The sequence below is a fragment of the Sorex araneus genome, chromosome 6, assembly GCF_027595985.1.
Source record: "Sorex araneus isolate mSorAra2 chromosome 6, mSorAra2.pri, whole genome shotgun sequence".
Classification (NCBI taxonomy): Eukaryota; Metazoa; Chordata; class Mammalia; order Eulipotyphla; family Soricidae; genus Sorex; species Sorex araneus.
Window position 1 is genome coordinate 150908112 of NC_073307.1, and position 15999 is coordinate 150924110.

The following is a 15999-nucleotide window of genomic DNA, read 5'->3' on the forward strand; positions in this document are numbered from 1 at the left end:
ATTGTGAGACTTGCTGCTACTGTTTTTGATATATCCTATACGTCCCAGGTAGCTTGCCAGGCTCTGCTGTGCAGGTGGGATACTCTCAGTAGCTTGCCAGGCTATCTGAGAGAGATCGAGGAATCGAATCCATGTCGGCCACGGGCTATTGTTCCAGTCCAAACATAGATTATAAATTAAAATATATTTTTAAATATCTTTAAAAGTGTGATGAGTATTTATATTAGAACTATATTATATATGCAGTATTCTGGGAAGATTGCCACTTTGACAAATATTGATACCTCCTGTCCATGAAGAGGGGATATTTACATTTCCTTGTGTCTTTATGTTTTATTTCATAATAAAATTGTTTTGTTCTATGTTAGTCTTTAACTTCTTTTGTTAACTTGATTACCAAGTATTAGATTTTCTGAGAAACAACTCCTAAATGGGATTAACTTTTTAACCCCTCTCTCATTTGTTTTTCTATTTGCATGTAAATAGAAGCAATAGTTTGTCCATTGATTTTGTAGTCTGCTATTCAGTGGTATAAATATACATTTTTTAGGGTTTTTTTTAGAGTCTTTAGCATTTTCAAAGTGTAGTTTCATGTCTCTGCAAACACTGAGCCTGACATCTATTCTAGTCTGAGTGCCTTCAATATCTCTTTCTTGCCTAATTGCTATGGCTTGGACTTTAGGAACTGAATTAAACAGTAGTGATGAGAGTGGACATTGTTGCCTTGTGACTGACTTTATAGGAAACGTTTTCAATTTTTCAGGATCGTGCACAATATTTGCTGTGATCATGTGGTAATTGGCTTTAGCTGTATTGAAAATTCTTTCACCTTCCACCTTATTGAGTTCACATCATGAATGGGTTTGCACCTTTTTGAATGTTTTCTCTGCATTTATTGATATTGCTATGACTATTTTTTCTTATATTGATTGTGCTTATTATGTTGTTTGACTTGAGTATATTAAACCATGAATCTTGTTTGATCATGGAGAATGATCTTTCAAAAATTCTTTGTACTTGGTTGGCTAATAGTTTGTAGAGAATCTTTGCATGTATGTTCAAGAGAGATATAGCTTTCCCTTTTTGTGATCTCTCTCTCTCCTTTTGATGCTATGGTTACTTTTGCCTCATTGAAATTGGGAGGATTCCTGCTTCTACAACTTCCTGAAAGAGCCTGGAAAGAATTGGGAGTTGGTTTTTCTTCATGGTTTGTATTGAAATTCAAGTAGAAGCACAGCAAATTAGATGGCAAATTAAGATCAGATATAACTAAACTCAAAAAACAAAAATAACATAGAAGACTGAACTAGCAACAAACAGCTTAGTAAATCCTTAGACAAGGACTTAACACTTAACAACTCCATGATAACACATAATCGTTTTCACATAAAAATTGATTTTCATAAAAACATTGGTTTTGATATTAGAGCTTTGTTATCTAATTAATTTTAATTCTAGATTTGTTTGTACAGTTGATGATTTTTTAATATTAAAAAATAAATACATAAATTTGAAAACTTAAGGTAAAGAAAAACATGCTAGTGATTATACCTAGGACTGGAATTTTTGGAGGGGCCGGGAACAGGTTGATTACCCTTTAAAATAGTTATCGATGACAAGGCCTTCCACTGAGCTTTCTTGTTCTGTAATCTCTTTCTTTCTGTCACTTCTGTTTATAGTTTCAAATGTCTGTTTTACTGATTTTGTAATCTTGCACCTCTGTTTCTTTGAGGTCATTCCTCAACATGTACTAGCTATAATCCTTATCGGAGAGTTTCTATTTCTGATGAAGTTGTCAAGTCTCCTTTAACAACTTTCTCTAGGATACTATGACTAAGTAATCTATGATTTTGACTGAAATAAAATAGATTCCCAATCCTGTCACATCTGGGTTTGTTGCTCTAGAGATGCTTTCTCTCGAGTACTATTTTATATCTTAAAAAGTTAATTTTCCCTGATCTTACATGATTATTTTTTTGAGAACATAATGGTTTTTTTTTTTTGTTTTGGTTTCAAAATTAAAAGAAGCACAGAATAGAAAAAAAAAGACATGGAAGAACAAAATTGTGAGTGCCTACAATAATAAACTTATCTGATGTAACCTTGTCAGTTTTATTGCAGGCTGTGATGGTCTGTGTGGAAGCTCTGAGTGTTTTCTGGAAAATCATGGAAAATCAAAGCTTTGTCACTGAGTTTGTCCTCCTAGGATTTTCAGAGAATCTAGATGTTCAGAAAATTTTATTTGTCATATTTTTGTTTGTCTACATTGCAACTATCTGTGGCAACCTACTGATTGTGGCAGCCATCATCAGCAATCCAGCGCTCGTGGGCTCCCCCATGTACTTCTTCCTGGTTTTTCTATCGTTCCTGGATGCATGTTTTATCTCAGCGATTTGCCCTAAAATGATCATAGACTGTCTCTATGAAAAGAAAACCATCTCCTATGGAGGTTGCATGATGCAGATATTTACTCTACACTTGTTTTCTGGAGCAGAGGTGATTGTCCTCACATCCATGGCCTATGACAGGTATGTGGCCATCTGCAAACCCTTGCACTACACTTCTATCATGAACCCAAGGCTCTGTGGCATTCTGGTTGGAGTAGCCTGGGCAGGGGGTTTTCTGCATTCCATTATACAGATTCTTTTTACTATACAACTTCCTTTCTGTGGTCCCAATGTTATTGATCACTTTATTTGTGAAATGTACCCATTACTGAAGCTTGCTTGCACTGATACCTATGCCTTTGGCCTTATGATAGTGGCCAACAGTGGAACCTTTTGCATCCTAATCTTCTTAATGTTACTAGTGTCCTATGGGGTCATCTTGTTCTCCTTGAGAAACTACTGCACTGAAGGACAGAGGAAAGCCCTCTCCACCTGTGGATCTCATGTTGCTGTTGTGGTTTTGTTCTTTATTCCATGTATATTTCAGTATGCGCGGCCTCCAGTTTCTTTCTCGTTCGACAAATTCGTGGCAATATTCTACACTATCCTAACTCCTTTACTCAATCCTTTGATTTATGCTTTCAGAAATAAGGAAGTTAAAAATGCCATTAGCAAACTGTGCAGTCAGTTAATAATTGTTATCTGTTGCAAAATAAAGCCTTAATGTTTGAAAAAAATGTTAAATGTAACTTTATTGCATCAGATTGATCTCTGAGTGCAAAGTGAGGAATAAAGCTGCAGACTTTTCACATGTTTCTGCCCCTCCTCACAAATTACACAAAATGTAAAAGAAAATAATAAATTAAAATATTTGGAAAAGTTCTCGTCTAATTTAAGTCATTATATTTTTTGAAATGCCAATTAAACTTCTTACTGAAATTGGAAAGAAACATTAGAGTTCTGAGACAGAAAACACTTCTTGTATGGTACCACATTCCCAATTTCTTTTCAGATGCATTTATTTCAGTTCTGCATGTTCTATATTAACTGTAAATAACACGCTTTATTGCAGAGTGAGTGAGTTAAATTCATACATACATATATTTTTATCTATATATATACTCATTATCCTCGATGTATTCAGATGAGTCTGATTGTATCTATTGTTTGGTGTGACTTTAGATTTATACTGTTAAAGAATTCATCTTTTAAAACAGTTACTTCTCTGTGAATTCATTATTACCCAAAGTTCCCTTTTTTGTGATAAGAAAGCTTTGTTGAAATATTTTTGCGTAATAATTAGGTCATTTTCATAGGATCTAAGCATGGTGAATTTATAGGACCAATGGTATAGTAAATTTACTCATCCTGCTTTTTTTTAAATGTTGTATTATCACTGTATCACTATAATCCCCTTGATCATCGATTTGCTCAAGCAGGTACCAGTAACTTGTCCATTCATCTTAGCTCTGAAAATTTAGTAGCCTCTCTTTTCTCGTTTTTTTCCAGTGGTGTAGCAATGAAGGCTCGTTCAGTGTAAGGGGAATGAGGCCCTTCATTTGTACTGTATTTTCTATGCCAAATACACCACGGAGAGCTTGCCAGGCTCTGCCTTGCCCACAGAATGCTCTCGGTACCGTAACAAGTTCAATCTTCTTAAATTTTTTTTTAATTTTATTGAATCATAGAAGAAAATGTAGGCAGAACTAAACCATGACATTGAAGCTAAAAGCATCTTTAAGAATTAACAGCACTGACCATGCAAGGGAAGAAAACATAAACAAATGGGACTACATCAAACTAAGAAGCTTCTGCACTCCAAATGAAACAGTGACCAAACTCTCTGAGAGGGAGAGCTAGGCAATAAGATGTCAGAGGACTGCTATTTATTCAGTCATTGATTAAACTGATTGAATTGGGCATGAACTCCACATTACTTTTCTTAGTCAGTATATTAAATTTATTTTATTGTTTTATTCACTTGTATCACTTATAGTCCTCTTGATCTTTGATTTGCTCAAGCCAGCGCCATTAACATCTCCATTTGTCCCTGTCGAGAGGTAGTGTAGCCCAATGATACCTGCTCGCTCCAGGAACAGGAAGAGCCTCAACTTGTTCATTCAGAGATTTGAAGAAGAAATCTGACCATCTAGATGGTGGGCGGCCACGAGGTCTTCTGACGTCCTTTGGAATCCAGTCGTACAACTCTAGTCCAATGATCGTCTCTGAATCGCATTACATTTCGGGCCCATCTGATTTTTGATTCCTTGGAAAATTAGACAGCATCCATGATTTTTGACCTGAGGTCAGAACTCTGGATTCCTTCTCTCACTTGAGTGAGCCATGATATTCCCAGCATAGCTCTTTCGATGCTTCTTTGGGATACCCCAATAGCATTCTCATCCTGTTTGCCTAGGGCCCAGGTCTCTGAGGCATATGTTAGTGCAGGAAGAACGGTGGATCAAAAAGATGTGCCCGGAGTCGGAGGTTCTTTGTTCTCTTAACCACCTCTTTGATGCTCTTGAATGCATTCCACGCAGCTCTCTTTCTCCTGCGCAGTTCTGGCACCAAATCGTTCCTCATGTTGATTTCTAGACCAGGTACACATAGCTGCTGCAATCGGAGATTTTCATTCCATTGAGAGCAAATGGAGCTGCAGGGACCAGTTCATTTTTCATGAACATTGTCTTGTTGAGATTCAGCTGCAATCCAACATTTCCACACTCGAGGTCGAAGTCCGTCAGCATTTGGGCTGCTTGGCTAATGTTTGGCGTTATGAGAATGATGTCATCAGCAAAGTGGAGGTGGTGTAATTGCTGACCATCTATCTTCACTCCCATTCCTTTCCATTCCATTCATTCTATGATGTTCTCAAGGGCGGCACTGAAGAGTTTTGGTGAAATTGTATAACCCTGCCGCACGCCTCTCTTTACATCAATGATTTTTTTTATTTTTAAATCATTATATCTTCATTATTGTTAGTTTTTGTATCAGCATAATATAGTTACAAAGCCTCGCTGTTTGAGTTTCAGTCATACAATGATTGATCCCCCAAAGCTCCACCAGTTCACATCATCCACGGCCAAAGGCTCAAGTATCCCCCCACCGCCCCCCTTCCATCCAGCCTCTATGGCAGACAATCTCCCCATACTTTATTTTGTATTGCTTGTTAGGAATAGCATAAGTTGTTGCATTGCTGCAAGTTTGGCCGCCTGCTCCTGTAAGTACTGTTTTTAGAAATCTCTGCAGCGAGCTGCTCAGTTTGGAGATACTTATGTGTGTCTTCGGATCATGGTCATTTAGGAGCATATTCATCAGCCAGAGGTAGTTTGTGGGTGTGACCTACAGGTCCCATAATCATGTCTTTTCTTTATAATTATTCAGCATTCATAATGTCAGTAAGCATTGCAGAGAAGAAAGTAGTGTGATTTTTTTCATAATCACCCTCACATTTTGCTCTCAGATTATTTTTTGATGTGTTTTCAGATGCATTTATTCTCAAAATGAAAAAGTAGCAGTGTATTTTATTCTTGGGCTACCCTCTATCAACCCTCTGATTCACAGTCAGATAAGTGTAAAAGAGGAAAGCACCATCAGAATTATGGTTTTCCAAACACACAAAATGTATTTTCTTTCCTCTATTTAGCATAGAGTGTTGGCATTTTCCATTGAATTAAGCACAATATTTTGAGAATTATCATTATTTGAGCAACATATGCATATCTTAACCTTTTTATTCTTAAGTCCTTATTAAAATAGTGACTAATAAAACCTATAATTATTTTTTGGATTTTTGTTATAATTGCAAATTAATACATTGAGAGTAAAGACGGTTATATTTCAATTAAATTTTCTAGGAGGCACGGAATACATGGACCCTACTTCATAGTAAACCACATCACTATTGTAGATTTTTATCAAAGTGAAATTCAAAGCTTAGGAATATAAAACAATTAATATTAAGAATATATTGATAAAAAGATGAACAGAGTTTTAGCATAGGATTAGAATTCAAGATGAGTAGAAAAATTCCTAGTCACTCTTCATGATAAATATTTAAACTGAAAAAACAATAGGAACTGTTGATTAAATTTTATACACTTTATACACTGATTAGGATTTCTCTAGATAATTTTTTGTTGTTGGAGGGGTTCAAATGGCAAAGCTTATGAAATATTTCTGGCGTTGCACTTAGGAATTATTCCTAGTGATAGTTGGGGGATCATATGGAACCATATACTAGGAATTGATTGAAGTGATGTTAGTCTCTTTTATGACAAGATCCCTACTTGCTGTACTATCTCTCTGGTTCTTTCTAGAAACTTTCTTACCTGGAGACAAAGGCAATAACAATTACCAGAGAAGGTGCAGATGTCTATTTAATATTTTTGATAGGATATCATAAAATTTGTATTTGTTTTATTAGTTGAAACTTCTTTTATTATTGCTAAAAGTGAAATTAAAAATAGCATTTGGTTTATAAAGAAAACGTTTCAGTTTATTTATTTATTTTTAATAAAAATGTTATTATATTGAATCACTATGTGGAAAATCGCAATGCTTTCTGGCTTAAGTCTCAGTTATACAATGCTGAAGCAACCATCACTTCATCAGTGCCCATATCTAAGGACCAAAAAAAACCAAAAACAGAAACAAAAAAAAAAAAACCCACTACACCTCCCATCCTACCCCCCTAGCCCCCTTTCATAATCATTTTTAAAAGGTGCCTGTAAAGATGGCAGGCCAGGCTGGGGTAGGTACATAGGACAGATAATCTGGGCAGGTGATGGAGGGAAGTTGACATTGATGGTGGGCTTGGTGACAGAACATCGTGTGTCAAAAACCCAATTATGAATAACCTTGCAATTTACATAGCTATAATAAAATAAAATTTTGGAAAAGAAAGATTTTTATAGTTTTTTAATAAGTTTAGTATTAATTCTATTGTTGCCATTCAAGTATGGCACATTTCAAAATGGAATTTAAAAAATTATTGAATGATTGTCAGTTACAATTACAAATCTTTCATGATTGGGTTTCCATCATACTAAGATTTAACAGCCATCCCTCCACCAGTGTATGTTTTCCGCCAACAATGTTACCAATTTCCCTCCTGCCATCCCCACCACAATATACCTCCTGCTTCTGTGGCAGGTACCTTCCTTCTAATTCTCTCTCTACTTTTGGGAACTACACTTTTCAATACAGATATGAAAAACTGTCATTATTGGTCCTTTATCTGCTTTCAGCACACATCTCCCATCCCAAGAGATCCCTCCAATTTAGTAGTCCCTTTTCCATCCCAACTGCCTCTTCCCCCAGGATATTTTGCTGGGTTCCAAGCCACAAGGGGATTGATTCTCTTGGATCTTATCTTTACTGTCCTTAAGTGTTAGTGTCATATTATGCTATTTTATATTCCACTAATGAGTGCAGTCATTCTATGTCTGTCTCTCTCTATCTGACTCATTTCACTTAGCATGATAATCTCCATGTCCATCCAGTCCTAGGCAAATTTCATGACTTTATCTTTTCTAACTATCGCACTGTTCGCACTGTCGTCCCTTTGTTCATCTATTTGCTCGAGCGGGTACCAGTAAAGTCTCCATTGTGAGACTAGCTACTGTTTTTTGGCATATCAAGTATGCCACGGGTAGCTTCTCAGGCTTTGCCAGGTGGGTGGGATACTCTCCTGGTAGCTTGCCAGGCTTTCCACGAGGGATGGAGGAATCTATCCTGGGCCCACCCCATGAAAGACAAATGCCCTACCCACTGTACTATTGCTCCAGTATTTTCTAAAAGCTGCATAGTATTCCACTGTGTAGATGTACCAAAGTTTCTTTAACAAGTCATCTGTTCTCGGGCACTTGGGTTGTTTTCAAATTCTGGCTATTGTCAACAGTGCTGCAATAACCATACATCCAAATGTATTTTTAAATGAAACTCAATTTTCTTGGGTGAGTAAGATTTAACAGTACATATGTTTTACAAAAATAGTTTTATGTTTTTAGGTTAAGTAAATATTTTAATTACCATGCACATTTCTTATTTTTTGTTTTATTTTAATTGTTTATTTTATTGTTTTCCTTTTAATTTAATTTATTGTTTTATTTTCTTTTTAAATTAAAGCACAATTATTTACAAAATTATTTATAGTTGAGTTTTAGAAATACATTATTGCAGCTCTGATGCTACCACCAGTTTTAACTTTCCTCCACCAATTTTCCCAAGTTCCCTTTCATATTACTCCCATCCCTCCTGCCTGCCTTTCCAACAGGCACCTTTCTAAGTTTGGTTTTTAAAGTTTGGGTCTCTTAACTTCAGTGCTCTGGACATTTGATATTTGGCTTTATCATTCCTCAACATAACCTTTTCACTGAATCCTCTGACCTGGGCCCCATTGCTCCTCTTAATAAATAAGGATTCCAACTAAATGGTTGAATTATATCCATGATACATGAATTAATAAAAAACTAGTTACTTATTTTTAAGTAGATAAAACATTCTTCTGACTGTCACCATTGTATTTTTGCATGATATTTCACTCTTTAACAAATATGTTATTATGTATCTATATGATGACAGAGACATGAAATACATTTTCATATGAGTGAATCAAATTATAGATACTATGATAAAGCTAGCACAATGTCCATTATTTTTTTCATTATTGCAGATCATGTATTTTTACCATGATAAGTTTAAGGATTTAGGTGTCTTGAATACAGTTGCCTGAGGCTTGAGAATGTGCTCCAGAGTTTCTGAAGATACTCATCTATTTTTGGCTTTCTCACTCTGCATTCTTTGAGCAATCATAGAGGTCCTGAACAAGTCGATCGTATTCCTTGTTGATGTTGTCAAAGATGGCATCTTCCCACATGTCACAATAGTGCCAAAGAGCTCCCAGTTTGTGGTCATTCTGGGAGTTCTCTTAAACAAACTTTGAAGACCTTTCTCCCCTCTCTGTGAAGTAGAATTTTGCATGAAGGAGATGGTAGTCCGATCCATTTTGAAATTTTGGGACAACAGCGGCATCGGTCAGGCAAAACCTTCAATTGAATATGATGTGGTCAATTTCATTGTGGAACTGTCCACCGGGAGACTCCCAAGTCCAGAATTTATATTCAGCCTTCTGGAACTTTGAGGTACCATGGATAGTCTTGGTTGACATGATGAACTCATACAGTTTGTCACCCTGTTTGTTCCATGTTTGGTGATGTGTCCAACATGGATTTCTTTGAGTGACCTACTCAGTCCTATGTTGGCATGAATATCACCAACAATGATCTTGTAGAAGGTGTGGTCTTCTTTATAGAATTTCTCTAGCTCCATGTAGAACTTCTCAATTTCCTCTTCATTGGAGTTGTATGTTGGTTCGTAGATGATGAAGATAGAAACTGTAGGCAGTGAGGCACATCTATTCAATGATAATCATCTGATTCGGATTGTTAGGCATTCAAAAGAAAAATGCTCATGGCCAGGTTCGTGTTGAGAAGGACACCGATACCACCGACGCTTCTGTTGTCTCATGCTCCAAAGAACAGTTCTTCTCCAGTGTTGAAAATTGCGTGGTGTGACCAATGTCTTCTCATTCAGTCAGACCAATGATGTCATACTTGATCTTTTGTGCTTGCACCATCAGGTCCTGGATGAATGCTACAGATTCCAGCATAGGTGCATTGAAAGTACAAATAGTCATTTTTGTGTCTCTTCGTTTTGGCAGTTTAGTTCATCCCTGAGTATTTTTCAGCCTCTCCTTGATCATCTTTCTTGATGCTGCCACTTGAGGGCTCTTTGGGTGTCAGGAGAGTGAGGCCCATTGTTATTACTGTTTTTGGCGTATCGAATATGACACGGGTAGCTTGCCAGGATCAGCCATGAGGGTTGTGTAATCTGGTAGCTTTCCAGGCTCTCAAAGAGGCTGAAAGCTTTTAGGGCGGCCTCCAATTGCCCTTGGAGGTGTTCCTATGGTTCACATTATATTTGAACCCCATCAAATTATGGGGTGCGGAAATTATGGAAAATGGGTACTAAGTGTCTTATGGTGTGTCCGGAGAGCAGCCTAGAACATGGCGGTGGCTGGGTAGGGGAGTAGTGGGGGTCTGGCATTGAGGTATTTATCTGGCTTCAGTAGGGTGGGGAATCTGGTTTAGACCCCTTCCTAAGGTACTGGCAATTGGAGGAGGCAGACAGATTATCTTTTTTCCAGGTCTGGTTGAGACTGGAGTCTAAGGTCACAAAGTTCTGCCTACCTGGTACTGTGTGGCTTCACTCATGCCTGAGGTTCATCTCGAGTGTCCAGAGTTGGTTCTGGAGCATAGCAGTGGTTGGGTAATGGGTGGTGGTACTCCATGAGAACCGCAAAAATTTTAATGCAGTTCAAAGTAGTAGCAACCAATCTTAGAGGACAATACTTTTATATAGCACTGTAGCACTGTTGTCCCATTGTTCATCGAGTTGCTCCAGTGGGCACCAGTAATTTCTCCATTGTAAGACTTGTTACAATTTTTAGCATTTGAATACGCCACAGGTAGCTTACCAGGCTCTGCCATCCAGGCAGGATTTTCTCAGTAGCTTGCTGATTTCCCGAGAGAGATGGAGGGATCAAACCTGGGTGGGCTGCATGCAAGGCAAATGCTCTACCTGCTGTGCTATTGCTCGAGTCCATATATATGTGTATGTGTGTGTTTGTGTGTGTGTACATTACAGATGTAAAAGCACACAACGCTCAACACCTAACAACACTTTATGATCTCTTATAGAATGTCTTAATGGCCCCTATCAAAACAGAACAATTGTCATTCTCTTTCCCTTAAGGATCCTTTTGTGTAGCATTTTCAGCGTTTTTTTTTTTTTTCATAACAAGCAATACAGTATATATTGTTTTGGTTTTGCTTTGAGGCAGGCATTGGGGTCAGATGGAAACACTTGAAACATTCTAATGACAAAGTGTAATGGTAGTGGGATTGGTGTTCGAATATAAAATGTCATCAAATATTGTGAACTTCCTAATCGATAAAATATTAGAAAGAAAAAGAAAAAAATTGTCCTTTTAGTAATGTGAAGAAAACTGGATGATACCAGCGTAAGAAAATCCATTAGTATTTTCAATTTCTAACTTTTTGAGAATCGTCCATATTGTTTTCCAAAAGGGCTGAACCAGTCGACATTCCCACCAGCAGTGAAGGAGAGTCCCTTTCTCCCCACATCCACGCCAACAGCGGTTGCTTTTGTTTTTGGGGATGTGGGCCAGTCTCTGTGGTGTGAGATGATATCTCATTGTTGTTTTGATCTGCATTTCCCTGATGATTAGTGATGTTGAACATTTTCTCATGTGCCTCTTAGCCATTCGGATTTCTTCTTTGGAAAAGTTTCTGTTCATTTCATCAGCCCATTTTTTGATTGGGTTGGCAGTTTTCTTCTTGTGGAGTTCAACCAGTGTATTGTATATCCTTGTTATCAACCCTTTATCGGATGGGTACTGCATAAATATCCTCCCATTTGACCCAGCAATACCGCTCCTGGGAATATATCCCGGAGAGGCAAAAAGGTATAGTAGAGATGACATCTGCATTTCCATGTTCATTGCCGCTCTGTTCACAATAGCCACAATATGGAAAAAACCAGAGTGCCCGAAAACAGATGACTGGTTAAAGAAACTCTGGTACATCTACACAATGGAATACTATGTAGCTGTCAGGAAACATGAAGTCATGAAATTTGCATACAAGTGGATCAACATGGAAAGTATCATGTTGAGTGAAATGAGTCAGAAAGAAAGAGACAGACATAGAAAGATTGCACTCATATGTGGAATATAATGTAACTGAGAAGTACAAGTTGGCAACGATGCAACTTCTGGCAGATATCTCTCTGGACTTAGTTACTAAAATACTAAATTACAGAAACCCAAAACTGAGAGGCCGCTAAGTGTGGTCACTCGACCTCACACTTCTTCATCCTCAGCAATGGAAAACAAATTATCTAATGCTTCCTTTTCAGCAGGTCTGACTTTAGGGGAGAGACTCTCCAAACAATAATAGTGAGTTTTGTTGAAATATTGTATGCAATCAAAGTGAAAGTAAAGTGAAATTTATTAGTTACACAGGCGGGGGGGGGCTTAGGGTGAGGGGGCTAGGGGCGTGGGGGGGTTTGGGGTGTGAGGGGGCGGGGTGGAGCTATACTGGGATTCTTGGTGGTGGAATATGAGCACTGGTGAAGGGATGGGTATTCGAGCATTGTATAACTGAGATTTAAACCTGAAAACTTTGTAACTTTGTAACTTTCCACAATAAAAAATTTAAAAATAAAAAAAAGAAAATCCATTAGTAGAAGAAAAACAAATGTAAAATCTCAATCATATGAAATATTAAATTATAAATGAACTAGAGGCAATAGACAAGGAATATTTAAAAGAAACTCTGGAACTCTGATTTACCACCCCTCTCTCAAAGAAAACAATGTTTTCCATTCTATTTCTCTGTAGGAACTAAGTGCATTTAAATTTTGTAACAATCAATTGAGCCTTTATAGTTTTAAGACATTAAAATCTTACCATTTGGAGAGGGAGGTTAATATAGCATCTCTATTTCTTTGGAATTATCCTAATGTTTTATTTGAAGATTAGTTTTATTTTGGTGAATGGACAATTGGAGTAGTAAAGTTTGTAGTATTTATATTAAAATAAATCAAGTATAACTTTCTCATTTATTTCTTGAGTCAATCCTGAGTTCAGTTAATTTTAAACTCTGAACTCAGGCTGTAGGCAAAGACAAAAAACAAAAATATAACCTCATGTGTCCTAAATAACAGTGAGGCACATTAATGGTCATAATAGTTAAAATAGAAAAAAAATTCTTGCAAACAAATTTTTAAAAAAAAGGGGGGGTCATGTTACCAGACATTAATTTATAGTATTAAGTTATAGTTACCAAACTGTGGCCTTGGGATAAAAATAGAGAGACCAGTAGATTATAATCTATATCCCAGAGATAAATTCTCATATTTATCAGTTTTAATTTTCAAAAGAGGGACTAGGTGCATTAAACTTTAATTCTACCACATTCACCTGGGAATAAACTCCAGAAAAATTTAGTATAAAGTATTGAAAAAATGTTTTTCTCCTTAAAAAAGTATATATCAGTTTTGAAGTTCTGCAGTATAAAAATCATAAACAAAGAATAATAGAGGTTATTAATTTAATGTATAATTATCAATATTTCTAGCTTTTTATTATTAAATAAACACGAAATGGAACACTACTAGATATATTTCACATTACAGATTAATTATGGAACCTTATCTCAGAATCCTACCCTATCATTTTTATGAGCAAAGAGTAGTTTTGTCCTTTACCACAAAAACTATATTCCATCTCCATATCACAAATATTTTATTTCTGAAGGTAATAAGAGGATCATCAAATAGAAACAGGAGTACAGATAACTATGTACTGTAAAAATATAATTGCTCAGGGACAAAAGATTTTGCCAACACTTGAGCCAAAATGTTAAAAGTCCTTAAAATCATACAGGTGGGAAATTCCCAACCTTAGGGAGAATTGAGATGCAATTCTCTAGGTTCATGATGTCTCAGGGAAACCTTCCTCAATTCCAATGGGAAATCAATTGAAAAGTAACCTTTGATTTCTTATTCCCTCCTTCCCCAAACCATGTTCATCACAGTGCAGCACAAGCAGTAGGCAACATTCTCTGCATCTTCAACTAGGGTGGCTCTTCCTCCATCTCTCTGATGAAGAAATAAGATGTGGACCCAGCAGTCACTTGTTGGTCATTTAATGAAGAATTAGAGATTGCCAGGAGCAGAGCATTCAATAAACTGAAACATGGTAGGATTCATAATTACACTTTTGTGTTTTAAGGAAGAAATTCAAATTAAAAATTAGGACTTAAAACTATAGATGGTATTATCCAACCATCAAGTTTAATAGAATTTTAGGTTCTAAAATTAGTTTGTAAGATGAAATACTGCAGCTTAACTGCACACTGGGATACTCCAGAACCTTTCTGTCTCAGGATTTTCACTTTAAATAGAGATTATACTGTTTGTAAACTCAAGGAAAACATAGTGACATACAACATTTAGCATCAATAAGACAGCATTCAAGATGTTTTAAGCACTGAATAGGTATTAAATAAAGAAGGAAAACTTTTGGTGGAGTGATTGAAATAACTGTTCTTTCAAGAGCTTAAACCTGGTTTCTCTACTGATGTTCATTTTCAAGTTCAGTGCAAGTTAGGTAGAATGTAATATGTTCTTCAATTTGCCTTTATCTCAGCTGTACTTTTGTTTTCTGCATTTCTCACGTCTTGGGAATCCAATAAATATTTCTCCCTATGGTGCTGTTTGCACTGGAGCTTTAGCACAGCGTGTACGGTGTTTGCCTTGGACGCAGCCAACCCAGTTTTTTTCCTCGGTCCCTCTCATAGAGCCCAGCAAGCTACTCAAAATATCCTGCCCGCACGGCAGAGCTTGGCAAGCTACAGCAGCATTTTCGATATTCTAACAACAGTAACAAGTCTCACAATGGAGACATTACTGTGCCCAGAGGAGCAAATCGATGAACAATGGGACAACAGTGACAGTGATAGATCAAAGAAAATAGAAACATATTTAGAGTTCCATAAAATTCCTTGTGGAATGTTTGTGATATTTAAAAACTTGAGCACAAGATTTTGTGTTTCGCACAGGGTAAGCACTCTCGTTTCAGCTCTGCAAAATCGTTTTACTAGGGAGAGAATTAGATGATTCATAAGCACTATATCCTTCTTTCAAATATTTTGGGGTAGGAATAAATGAATTTTAGGTTAATAATGTGATTGAGAACACTTAATATCATTCTCGACGAAGAGATAGTACAGCCGGTACGATGCATGTCTTTAACACAGCCAACACTAGTTATATCCAGGCATCCAACCTGGTGCTAGAGAGTTCCCCCAGGATTGAGTCCTGGCACAGAGCCACGAATATCTAAGTGCTGAACACTGCTGAATGTGGTCCCTAAACCAAATCCAAACTTGATCACCTGTTATAGAGATTTATATTATTGATTATATTATTTATTAATTTAATTTTTTGTCATGTCTGCATTGCTATATACACTGCTAAATTAATATGATGACTTCAATATTAAACAATATCTTCTGACTCATCCATACTAAATACTAAATATGCATAAGAATATTTTTTGACTCTTGTGGATTGGGCAGTTTGAAATATGTTAGTACTGTTTAGAAGAGGACACCAAGACTAAGGTTTTCTTCTATGACACATGATTATCAGCAAATAAATTAAATAAAGCAATAATTAATTTGAATTAATTATAGTGATTAGTCTTATTTGTTTAATCAAATTTGTATATTTTAAAACTCTGACATGAACATGAATATCATACTTGTGAATGAATTGCCTGATCATTTTCACACCATTACATTTTTTTACTACTATATGTATCTTTTCTATTTGAAACTCAATTATGCAGTGCCCTGCATTTCTTTCAGTTGCCTTGGTTCTGAGCTGTTATCCATTTCATTGCCTTCTCTTCTTTTTTGACACTAGGATAAAATGATTTTTTTCCTTTTCAATATAAGTT

The 15999-nt window shown here is 36.5% G+C and overlaps 1 protein-coding gene across 1 annotated transcript; it reads left to right on the forward strand.

Annotated features, from left to right (window-relative positions):
- Window positions 1-2166: 2166 nt before the first annotated feature.
- Window positions 2167-3111, forward strand: LOC129405992 (olfactory receptor 4C15-like). The gene has a single exon (XM_055143720.1). The coding sequence runs from the start codon at window positions 2167-2169 to the stop codon at window positions 3109-3111; it is 945 nt and encodes a 314-aa protein (XP_054999695.1).
- The last annotated feature ends 12888 nt before the right edge of the window (window positions 3112-15999 follow it).

Bases quoted from the DNA above. Each gene is read 5' to 3' on its own strand.
- LOC129405992 (XM_055143720.1), top strand. From the start codon at position 2,167: ATGGAAAATCAAAGCTTTGTCACTGAGTTTGTCCTCCTAGGATTTTCA.